A 12,808-nucleotide genomic window follows, 5' to 3' on the forward strand; every position below is an offset into this window, starting at 1 on the left:
ACACACAGCCAGCAGACGAGCTCCGAGCGCCCCTATGTCAGAGGATGAAGAGAGCACATCCAGCCAGTCACAGTCAGAGAAACAGGACTACACTGAAAAACAGGCCGAGCTCGAACATCTATAAACAAAGGTGTTTGATCAAATGTTTAACAGTGGATGAGAACAAATAAATGACTTTTTAGTTGGCACATGTCATTTTATTTCAGGCTTCGAAAGAAAAACAAATTAAATATATTCAAGAAAAAATGTATAACTTTGTTGTTTCTCCAGAGATCATAAAAATAAAACCTGGTCCTAATCTGAATCATTAGTACAATCAATGAAGACATTTTATTTAAGTTATAATTAAGTTATATATATTCTTCAATCTTAAACACACAGAGTTAATTATTAACATGCATAGCAGAACTTAAAAAATTATGTATTTGTTTTGCTAAGCATTTTATGAAAAGGAATATTTGTCGCCATTCATCTGCAAATCTTTTGGAAAGAAAATGCTGTTAACCTGATAGATGAACCAGTTTGGTATCAACAACAGAAATAACAACTTATTGCAAATTGGATTGCAGTGATGCACAGATGTACATTTTTATAGTCCTTAACCAAAAAGAGCATACTGAAAGACTTTAACGGATGTTTTTCTTGTGTGTGTGTGTGTGTGTGTGTTAAACAAAGGATCTTTGTTTACTACCCTGTCCGTATTCAACAATATGACACATTTTTCTGAGGTTTTAATGAAATTTCTTTAATGAGTGTTGGTCAGAAAACCCCAGAGACAACAGATCTGCTTCCTGTTTAAATTTACAGCTCTGTATTGCATTCCCCAAACTGATGTGGTTATGCTGCATTCAGTAGTCTCCTCAGCTTAGGTAATGTGGACAATGAGCAATGTGTTTATGGACAACCAGCACCACACACTCTGCATCCTACAACAAGCTGAAATTCTAACAAAGATTTTTTTTTTTTTTTACAGAACTTAAATAAATGAAAGATGATTTTTTTTCTTTTTCTATCAATTCCAAAGTTCCCAGAAAATGCAAAAAAAACAAACAAAAAAACGACTTGCTGTAAATATTTTCACCCTTAAACCTTTTCAATTTCATTTATGTCACAGTCAAACAGGGAAGTTAATGATTGTGACATTTCGTGGTATAAACAAACACAAAACTTTGTTTAAAAGAAAAAGGAGCACAGTAGATAGATAAGAGAGAACATTTCAGTGGATCTAAAATTTTGGGCAGGTTGATGACTGATCATTTAACAGCAGATCAGATTTTTCTTACAGGTTTGAAGGCAAAAGTAATGGGGTATCTAGAAAAGTAGTACAAAACTTTTAAATCCGACATATTTTAAAGAGATGAAAGAATATCAGACTGAGAGAATTTAATATGTTTGGTAAAATGGTTGTTGCCAAAAATATGATAAATGTGGCTAGAATAGGTGGGTTAGAAGGGAAACCATGACGTATGCAGTTTGTCTTTAGTTGCATAAAGGGTACAACAAACATGTTGAAAAAGGTGCTTTACTGAAATGAGATTAAAAAAGAAAATCTACATCACCCTAAACATCCCATGGTAAGACATGGTAGTGGCACCATCATGCTGTGTGGCTTCCCTCTAACAGAAACACATGAACAATTGCTTAGATTTCAATTATTAGATGATCAGAACTTGTTGAGACATAAAAACAAAGACTTCAGTTGTATTTACAGTAAAAAGAGCTTTCTAATCCACTTTATGTTGGTGGCTTATCATGAAATATATTTAAGTTTGTGGTTCTAATGTCACAAAAAGGGTGAAAGTTCCAATAAAATGAACGCAGTAAGTCTTAGTATTTTGTGAACAATCTGCTGTTCTCATCAGCCCGTCCCGTTCTTCTTACTCCCCGCTCGGTTTGATGAGGTATCCATTAAAAGTCATGTAAACATCTACGTCGTCGCTGTAGATGGCGTTCTCCCTGTCCCTCTTGAACAGGCGCACCCACACCGTGTCGCCGCGCTGCAGCTGCAGCATCACGCTCTGGCTCTGCATGATGGATCGGTCACTGGGCTGGGCGTACACTATCGCCCGCTCCATGTCGTTCTGCATGATGTGCAGGTACGTCTCCTTGAAGTTCCACGTGTGGATGTTGACATTGAAGAAGTAGACGCCAGCGATCCTGCAGAGGAACTTTCCCTGGAACATGTCGAAGCTGCTGTCAAGGTTGACGAAGACCGTGTCGAATGTCACCGCCTGGTCGGCGTCGTCGCTGTGCAGAGATTTACGACGGGCAACGGAGAAGGCAGAGTGCTGAATGTTGCAGGGGTCTCCTGGAGGGCCCGCCTGGCCCTTACTGCCCTTTGACCCTGGCACACCTTGGGCCCCTGGAGGGCCTTCATGTCCAACTTTCCCTGGAGTTCCTCTATCCCCTCGATCTCCTTTATCACCTGAATCATAGTTTTATCAAGACCCAATGAGAACACATTAAAAATACACAGATGGCCTTCATTTTAAAAGTTAACCATGACTTTAATAAAAAAAAAAACAATTACCCAGACAAACTGACCACCATACCTTCTGGCTTAATTGATCACTCCATTTACCTTCCTAGCTCTGGTTGCTCATTGCCACTCATCTGACCCACCTGCTTCTGCTCTATTTATTGCATCCAGCTATCAGGGCCAGATTATCTTGTTGTTCTCTGGGGCCAGTGGAGAGAGGATTTTAAGTGTACCATAGTGTTTCTGATTTCCTTATCCTGACCTGTTCTGCCTCTCAACCACTGAGCTTGCTTGTTCCCGTCTGAATGGTCTGCCTGAACTATCTGTGGACTCCTGGAACCCTGAACCAGCCTGTTCCTGCTCTGATCTGTATCCCTGGCTGGGATTCGGACTCCTGCTTGTCCTCCAGGGCTGCAGCATCTGGGACACTCTGAGGGGCGCCTGCTGCATCTTGTTGGCAGCCCACCGGCATGATCCGTCCTCATTCTTTGGCAACAGACTAAACTGTTAAACCAGAGTTTCCAGTGATAGACGCTCTAGCCGGTGATATGCGGTCCCACAGCCTGCTCTGTTTTAATAAAGGCTTTATAAGTTATCCCATTGTCTGTTTGGCCTTCAATACTGCGTCCTTCTTGTCTGAGTCATGACAATCAGCTCTGTATCGTTTTATTTCTGAAAAGGATTTAGCCTAAAGCCATCTGCTCAAAAGAGGATCTGAAATGTAAAATGAGCCAAGGCCTCGTAACTAATACACAAGGAAGGGCTGAAAAGGGACAAATCTAACTGTGGGAGGGTTTCAAATAAAGCAAAGCATCCAAGAAAACCCACTAACGTCCTCTGGAGGTGGGGGGTTGGATGGGATGTCAAGCAAGAGTGAATGAATATTTCAGTGAGCTGTCAGCAAGCTGTAAACAATCCGAAAAAATCTTACAAGACTTATATTGTGTGACGGAAAACCGAGCAACCTTTTAGTTTCACTGATAATCCCCCAATTTCCCTTTGATTGTTTATCAAATTGATCAGAAGTTAAAGAATCTGAACATCAACCAACTTGAAAATAAACGCTGACTCTGGATATTTTGTAAAAATTAATTGGCTCTGCTTCAACAAACACTTCATTTGGAACAACCTCTGAACACAAACTTAATTATTCAAGGACACAACAAAGAGAGGCGGATGAAACATGATGCATGCTCTTTACATTTTTATGCAGGAAATGTCTTGAAGTATGTTTGTATGCTTTTAATCCACTGGTGCAAAAAGAGATGTAAAAGCATTACGGTATGTCTGAACACATTTCCTTCTGTATTTTGACTGATAGCTGTTTTAAAACAACATACAGAATCCTGATGCTTCCTGATTCACCTAGAATGCTCCCAACTCTGACCTCATTTCTAGCTCCAACCTTCATCTTTAAAATTCTTGCTAAAAAAAGAGCATCCCAGCAGGACGCTGCTGCCACCACAGTTTTAATGGTGTGATTAGTGCAGTATCCAGTTAGTGGTCCTGCATGACTGCAGTTCATGACTGCACATGTTTTCTAGTCTTGCATGATGGATTGAAGATATTTCTCCACAACCTTCGAACCTCTAGAGATTTTTACAACATAGTTGTAGATTTCATCACATGCAGGCTGAAGAGGCCAATGAGGTTTATGACTTGTGGAGGCAGTTGGTGTTTGGATCCACTGATTTTATTTAGAGGGATTGGAGCAAAGGGTGTTATAAACATTGTGCTTGTTAGGTTTTTACTGGTAGAAAATGCAAAAAAAAAAAAAGGTTTGAATTGTCCTTCCACTTCACAATTATACAATAATTTAGGTCAGTTAATAAAATACGAGTTAAACTAACAAAATGCAATGGCATGAAAACAGTGATTGTGTTTTTTTTTTGTCTCATTTTTGGAGATCAGAGAATATTCACCCCTTTTTTAAAATTTCTCTGAAAAGATCTCCATAGTAGTGTAATGCTGATAAAACATAAATTAAAAAATTAATAAAAACTGCAATGAACCTCATGACTGGAACAAAAATCACCTTTCAGTATAGTCATGTTGATGTAGGTGCGGATCTCTGGGACATGGCTGAACTCTCCCAGTGTCGGAATGTCTCCGCTGCCCTCTGCTGGAGAAATGTGGTCACAGCATTTTCTGCAGGGAGAGTTGGGAGGCACCATAGCCACAGGGGAGGAGGAGGAGAGCAGGAGGAGGACCACAGCCAACATCACTGTCCTTATGGCCGCAGAAATGGATAATGGAGTTAGAGGATTTATTGCAAAACATTTTAAATTTGCAGATAATTAAAATGCAAGAGTTAAAGGAAATACATAGCTTCAGATAAATGTGTTCTGTCCTCAATAGTATGTTGTGAAGTTATTTATTAAGTGTATGTTTAAAGACAATAAAAGTAAAAATCAAATTTAATACAGAAAGACTATCTCTTTAAAATTAATGTTGCTTTTTCCAAAATCGTTTTTAACTGTGAATAAAAGGGCAGATTTTCTTTAAGATGCAATAATAACTGACTGGAGTGGATTGTTTGCTGACACAAAAAAAAAAAAAAAAACAAGGAAACAGGTGATGATTTAATGAAGCTCAGACCAGCCATAACAATAAATGAAGATAAGAACAATTTGGATAAGAGCAATAAGCAGAATTCCTTCACATCCTTAGAACCTTACACGTCCATATTCTATTAGATGAGATTTCTGCAAGCCTCACCTTTGTGGAAACATCTATAGAAATATATCTACTTGTACTTTAAGGTTAGCTGAAGCAAAGACAGAAAAATCTGGGAATATGAGTATAGATTTGCATACTGTATTTGAATATGACAACCTACCCAAGGGGCTATGCCATAGGGGGCGCTACAAGACCAACAATGAGACTGAAATGGTCCAGGCAGGTCCAGGCAGCAGAAGTTGGTGTCATGTCATGAAAGCAGGCAAGTGCTGCTAGCTGTGGATGCTGTAGTTGGTATGTGATTCAAAATTCATGCTTTGGTTTTAAATTAAAGACCTTTTGGTTTTAAATTAAAGACCTATATGTTGGAAGACTTCTAAGGAATTTGGACTGTATTTGATCACTCCCGGACATATTAAGCCTGATTAAACCCTAATTGGATTATTTTATACTGAACAATGTTCCTTTAAAATTCAAATATGAGTTTTATGAGTCTTTTTTTTTTTTTTTTTAAGCATTTTTGGGGGGATTCTGAACTGACCTTCCACTTCAGTGCTTTTTTGCACCATGTCTCTCCTACACTGTTTACATTTTGATCACTGCTGCACTTTAAAAATGTTCATATTCACTGCTCAACTGCTGCTCATTCACTTTCATAAAGCTGTATGTAACAAAATGTTGTTTTGTATATGCTGTGTATTCAAAATGACAATAAAGTTTGTCTAAGTCTAACACATCAAACCTATTATTATTATTATCATTTGATTTTTACAGTGAGTAAAAAAAAAAAAAAAAAAAAAAAAAAAAAAAAAAAAAAAAAAAAAAGTAGCCAAACAAGTGAAGAGTTAAATTATTTGGCTACAACAACTGGAGGTATGATGAAAACAGTATGGGTGAGGCCACTGTCCTGCTGCTTTTTGCATGCCTGACCAGGAGACTGCTAAACTTACACACATGCCAAGGAGTTAGTTTGGTCTTGTGTTTCAGGTATGTCAGAGCAGGGATGCATGCAAAAGCTGCAGGACAGTGGCAATCAAGGACTAATGTTGCTTATCCCTACAAGATGTACATACATGCACCCAGCTGGAAAGCATTTCTTTCTCCCGGCCATTATTTCCATACGCTGCACTTAAGATGACATGAGGATCAGTGTTATGATTTGCTGGAAAGTAAAGTAGTGCATCTGTGATAAACCCTCAGTATAACCCAAAGTATAATATATTTTTTGTGTATTTGTTGACTTTGATTGGCTAAGGCTCAATCCAAATACAGCAAATCGGTGAGGAGTCTTTGCCAAAGCAGACATTGTGTGTGAACAGTGCTGGTAAAGGAGGTAAGAAAAGGAGCCTGTAATCATCAGTGGTGTCAAAAGTACACATATTTTCTACATAAGTCAAAGTATAGATACTGCAGTTAAAGTAAAAGCAAAAAAGATTGTGATCCAAAAACTACTGAAAGTATAAAAGTATAAAGTAACCTTTAAAACAAACAGCCAGATGCCACTATATGAACTTAAAGCTTAATTTTTGACTATTTCAAAAAATTCTTTAGATAGGGCCAAGGATGAGGGAGGTCTTGTTGGTCTCCATCTCCTGATACACTCTCGCCTGTGTCCGACCTTTCAGACATTCCAACATCTTTTTCTGAATCCCACATTGTAGCATGGCATAGACAATTCACTTTTGCAGTTTGAAGAATACCTGCTTGCTTCTGATGATTTCCTTTAGCTAACCAATGAGTGTTGGCGTTATATGACTCATGCAATCACACTAGTTTTCACTAGATGTGGATGGCGCCAATAATCTGCATTGGATGGCACACATGACGTGAAATAAATATTTATAAGCATTAAACTGAAGCCAAGAGTAACGAGTAACGTTTGTTTTAAAAATGGAAGGAATAGAAAGTACAGATACTTGTGTGAAAATGTAACGAGTAGAAGTAATGGAGTAAAGTATAGATACCTAAAAAGTGTACTTAAGTACAGTAATGAAGTATTTGTACTTGGTTACTTGACACCTCCGCCTATCATATCTCCTAGAATCGGGACATCACAATGTTATCTTTCCCACAATCCTTTGCATGACCAGACATAAAGGAACCCCCCCCTCAAAGAGATGAACAAAAGTACATCATTGCTGCATGAGTACTGTGTGACACATGCAAATGTATACATCCTTTATACGATTTAGTTTTTATAAAGGATTTCCTCTGCTGTTCTCTAAATTTAAGTAACTTGTGTTTTTGGTTTTTCTTTTTTTGTAGACTAATCTATCACTTAGATTGCTGCTTAGCACAACATTTAGAATCAATATCCAAAGTGTCCTTAGTTTCTATTTATCAACATTTATATTAAAAAAGAGCAGCATTTCTTCTTTCATTTTGCATTATGAGTGGTTCTTTGAGCTTTCACACCTAATATGACCTCATTCACCTTTCATAAAAAAACCAACTTTGTTTTTTTTCAACATGCATATTAACCCTAAGCAGTGATATTACCTCATTGTTTTGTTGGTTTCAGTTTTCTTTTTAGTTGTTCCCTTTGAAAACACACTATTTCCTCTACTTATTCGGTATTACTTATCATTTTCATTTCTCGTAGGAATGAAGTATTCTAACTGAAGGTTGAAATGTTTTAAGAAATATAGCATCTTGAAAATATGTTTTTTATCTCCATATATTTGTGTGCATGCAAGGCTTGCACTCAGGATGGCAGCGTAAAAAGTAACTCCTTTATCTGTGGTATTTGGCTATTATATCCTGATAATCAGGTGGCAACATCATTTGACAGCTTTAGTTTAAGCCTGTTAATAGAAACCAAATATCAATAGTTGAAAAAGCCATCAATGGTAATGTTGTAAAATTATCATATATGAAGTTTAAACCTTTTTTGCAAGTTATCAGATAGAGCCGTTTTTCTGTCAGTGTGGATTGAATTTTATTGATCTCACACCGGAGAAATTCACCTGTACATTTAATCTGCTCCCTGAGGGAGCAGAGGGCTGACACTTTGCGGCACCCTTGGAGCAGTGTGGAGTTAAGGGTCTTGCTCAGGGACCCAGAGTTCAGGCTGTGGGGATCGAACCAGGTCTTTGCAACCTCCGCAAAGCACAGGCGCACTGCTCTAACCACTAAGCCAACACTCCCCTGAGCGGCTAAGAAAAAGAAATCTGCATTTGAAGCAAACGACCACACTGAAACCACACACCACGACGAGTCCAACCTGTATTTTAAAAATCTGGTTTGGATTGCAGGGTGTAAATTATGCTTTTGCGCTGTTCCAAAAAAAAACCAAAAAAAAAAAAACCAACTCTTTGATTCCAGCTGCCTTATTTCAAACCAAATGACCTCTCTGTGTAGGTCCTCTGTCTTATTTCACTGGACACATTAAATTTATGAGGAGATCGTGTGAGCAACAGATGGGCCCTCACTGTGTTTATTATGGCTCTTTCACTGAACCGTCAACATTACATAACAAGAGGGATTTTTTTTTCTGGAAGCCCCTCCTAAACAGCTGTCTTGTGTGTGTCCCAGTGTTATATGCTAATACATGCAGCTATGTTTAAAAAAAACAAAAAACTGTTTTTAAGGTTTAAACAAACAACCTGCTGCATGTTGCTTAACAGGTTGCTACCCTTTCACTTCTTCACTAATATTTTTGTTTTAAATAATTTCAGTAATATCATGAAACACAGATGTTCCTATAGTTCTATAGACTAATAACCCAACATTATGTCAGTGAAACTCACCTTGGCTTCACTCGCTGATAAAGAGGCAGATTCCTGAGTCTGCAGCTTTATTTTCTCTGCTTCTGCTTCTGAGAGAGTGAAGTTTCCTGAGCAGATATCCCACTTTTTCCTGATCCCTCCTCCATTTGAGCCACAACCAGTTATGCAACAGTAACATCCAGCTGGGGACCAAAACTCCTTCCTGTATGAGCTGCCTGTGGACTCCTGATTTAATCATTGCACACAAACCTTCATCATATGCAATAACTAAATGAAGGTTAATTATTCAAATTGTTTGCAATCAATCATAAAGTGTAACACTGTAGGAAAAAAAATGATTTTATTTGGGTTTTTATAATGCACTGATAAATAGTGGATTCAGTACAGGAAACTTTTATTCCTCTTCTTTACAAAATTCCTCTGAAAATTCCCAGCAGTCCCAGCAGCGGGGAACAAGGGGATTCAGCGGAAAGATAAGTAATTTATTGAAACACATGCAATAGGATGTTTTTATTTGGGTTGGAGTTTAGTTTAGATTTGATCAACTATGAGCGGAGAAAATAAGCACAAGGATTACACACAGCTTGTAGAAACCAGAAAGCTGGGATTAAATAAAGCACATGTTGCGGTTTCACACAGATTTTCCAATTTATTCTGTTTGTTTTCTTACAAAATCACATAAATTAGACTAAAAGTTTCCTGTTCTAGGTCAGCTAGATTTACCAGTTGCATTGCTATTTAAAAAAAAATACACAAATATTTCTTCCAATCTAGAAGTTTGTATCATCTAAGACCACTGAACTTAAAAAGAATTTAGGAAAGTCCAGATGATAATGTTTTGGCTTTGTAGGCTTCTGATATAGTTTACACTGCAAACTCTATTCTGGACTTCTTTGGGTAAACAAGGGGCAACATTTAACTTCTTAGGTTAGAAACATGTATTTCTGGATTCATCTAAATTCAATTCAATTTAATCACAGTGACGAAAATAGGTATTTGAACACCTTGCGACTTTGTGACTTTCTCCCACTGACAAATCATTGAGGGGTGGGGCATTTTCCTCTTAGCTTCATGACTGCTCTAAGAGACAAACTAGAAAAAAAAACCCACAACAAGAGTCAATCATAATGTAAGATTTTTTTAAAATAACTTATTTGCATGTTAATGAGGCAAATAAGTATAAATGACTTTGCAGGAATTGCTCCTTCTGGATGAGCATGTAGCGAAAGTAGATATTCGCTTACATCTTGTTGTTGACTGCAGCAATCCCTCACACTGAGCATGCATTCAGCAAAATTGGAGAGGAAAACTCCCATTTAACAGGAAGAATCCTCCAGCAGAACCAGGCTCAGAGTGAGCGGCCATCTGCCCAAGCCGACTGGGGTTCAAGGAGATAAAGTTGAGCATAAAATTTCACATACATTACATCCATTAAAGACAAAAAAATCAGCTGCTAGTGAAAAAAAATGAAATTGACAAAAGTAATAATAAATTAAAATAATATGAAAAAATGGAAATCATGTGTAGCAACACTTTGAGGTAATCACTGAAATCAGGTGTTTTCTGTTGAGGAAATGTTCAGTAAGACGTGGGCATCTGTTGACAGGAATGTTGGTGACATAATGTGTGGAATTTTTCTGAGCCACATCTAGAAACCACCTGGGAGACTTTGCAGAACCCGTTTCAATTATTTTATCGTTGGACAACGAGAGGTGCCCCAGGAGCTCTGGTAACTGGACAGGGAGAGATGTAGCTAGATGGAGCAAAGTATACTTGTGGGGTTTTAACTAAAGCAGGTTTACTGATGGTGGAGTGGAGTAGTCCTTGGGGAAGGTCCCTGAATCCAAAGGGGGAGTCTCTGTGTCTGGGAATCCCAAGGGAGGGCATGCAGGAGGTCCAGTGAGTATGGCTGTGGAGAAGAGCAAATCAGGGTTAAATCCTATGAGGGGATCTTGAAAAGAGATTGAGGTAGGCAGCTCGGGAACAAAGCTGAAAGCTAACAATGCCAGACTTTAACAGGATGAAGGAGAGAACTCTGGGAAGTACTTAATCTTTGCTTGGAATTTTTCTTATCAGCATGACTGTACCACCTGAGTGGAATCATCAGGTGTGGAATGGCTCTCCTGCAGCTGCTTTTAACACTGCAACAGATGACAGACCATCAGCTGCCATGTTGTCCATTCACAATCACACAGGCTCACCCCAGGATCAAAACAGTTGTTTCACTGGTCATGGGCAAGGTACTTTAATCTGTCTGGGAAAGTTTGTTTGTTAGAATTATTTCTCAAACAAAAACATATATTTATATTATTTTACTAAATTATCATTTAGTATTTTTTTTATTTAATATACAAATAACTGTTTTGTGTTATTTGAATTACTAGTGTGAATTTATAATTTTCTTTAAACGAAGGGTATGTAAACCTTCAAGTACAACTGTAGGAGCAGACATAAAAAAGGACCATTGCTAGTTCTATAAATATGTTCTATGTTAAAATAAGGTAATGGTAAACTGGCTCTATTTAGTAAAGAAACAGTTATGCAGACAAACTGTAACCCAATTCTTATGTCGAAGAGATGAAATAGAGCACATCCAGTTAGTAAAAGACAGTAAAAGATGAACCCATAGGACCTAGCACTGAAAAACAGGCCCAACTGTATCATCTATAATGGAAGATATTTCTCTGCAGGATGGAGTCTCAGCCAAAAAGGAACAGATCAAATGAAGCTACTGTGACAAGACAAAGCAGAGAGAGCATAACATAGTTGCAAAAATACTACTTTACAATAAAGATAGAATAAAAAAGAATGATGTCCTCCAGCAGTCTATGCCTATAGCAGCATAACTATAGAGTTTCTTTTTTTTTAACAGTGTCCTGTCTGGCGATGTGGCAATAAGAATAATTGTCTTGATGCCAAAAAGAGCCCAACAGATTTTTACTTTCTCAAGTGGAACGGTACGTGGTGTTCCGCATGATTTATGCATATAAATTGCTTTATTATAATTATGCAGGGAGTTTTACAGATTATATGGACACTGCAATGTAAGTAGATCAGGAAAGGAAAAACAGAAAAAAAGGAGAAAAGATGAAAGAAAGAGGAGATAAAAGGGAGATAATGATAAAACATCTTCAGTCTGTTTCATCACCTGCAAAGAGATGTAAAAAGAACAGCACAACCAACAGACATGGTATAAGACATACTATAACGCAACACCTAGATACTATCGCCGAAGTATAAGTAGTATTATTTAATCTGACATGTATTCTGTGTTATCTGAAGATAAGGATATGGGCTTTCTGTATGGAAGTGAATCTCTATAATAACAATAGAGTTTCAAATGCTTGACCAAAACTTTTGGATTGAATTTTACCCATCATCATTTGTGATCTAGAAATGAAATACAAACTTATCTACATGAGAAAATGCAGATGGCACAGATAGTAGCAACTATGCCAGATTGTGCAGAAATAGCCACTTTGGAAACCTTGCCAAACATATGGTAAAAAAAAAAACAAACAAAAAAACTCTATAATTCATTTCAGGAGGGGAAAAACAATGACAACATATTGAACTTCAGTTTGAAAGCGAGTAATATCTTCTAAAGCAGAGGTTACGAATTAGCGGACCGTGGTCCCACCTCCTGGCTAATCCAGACCCAACCTGATTTAAAACATCTATAAATTTCCGCATGTTGTCTAATGGCAGTGTCTAATTTCAATTGCCCCACTTCTCCTGTTTCTACGGTAAAGCCCTCCTGGGTGTCCAGCACCAGGTTACACGTGATACAAATTAGCCAATGAGCTGCTGTCAGTCTGGGTTGCTGCTGCGAGCAACTTTTAGATACAACAGGCAGACCTTTGGCAAGCCGGGCAATGGGAAAGTAGGAGAAGACCATGAGAAAAAGAGCAGAGAAAGTGTG

At 37.9% G+C, this 12,808-nt stretch overlaps 1 protein-coding gene across 1 annotated transcript; it reads right to left on the reverse strand.

Annotated features, from left to right (window-relative positions):
* Nucleotides 1-1,573: 1,573 nt before the first annotated feature.
* LOC107087170 (complement C1q tumor necrosis factor-related protein 6-like) lies at nt 1,574-9,030 on the reverse strand. The gene is made up of 3 exons (XM_015378590.1): nt 8,908-9,030; nt 4,515-4,715; nt 1,574-2,425 (listed from the first exon to the last, which is right to left on the reverse strand). The coding sequence occupies exons 2-3, from the start codon at nt 4,699-4,701 to the stop codon at nt 1,878-1,880; spliced, it is 735 nt and encodes a 244-aa protein (XP_015234076.1). The 5' UTR covers nt 4,702-4,715; nt 8,908-9,030; the 3' UTR covers nt 1,574-1,877.
* Between the last annotated feature and the right edge of the window lie 3,778 nt (nt 9,031-12,808).

This window comes from Cyprinodon variegatus, unplaced genomic scaffold (assembly GCF_000732505.1).
Source record: "Cyprinodon variegatus isolate N-32 unplaced genomic scaffold, C_variegatus-1.0 Scaffold175, whole genome shotgun sequence".
Lineage (NCBI taxonomy): Eukaryota > Metazoa > Chordata > Actinopteri > Cyprinodontiformes > Cyprinodontidae > Cyprinodon > Cyprinodon variegatus.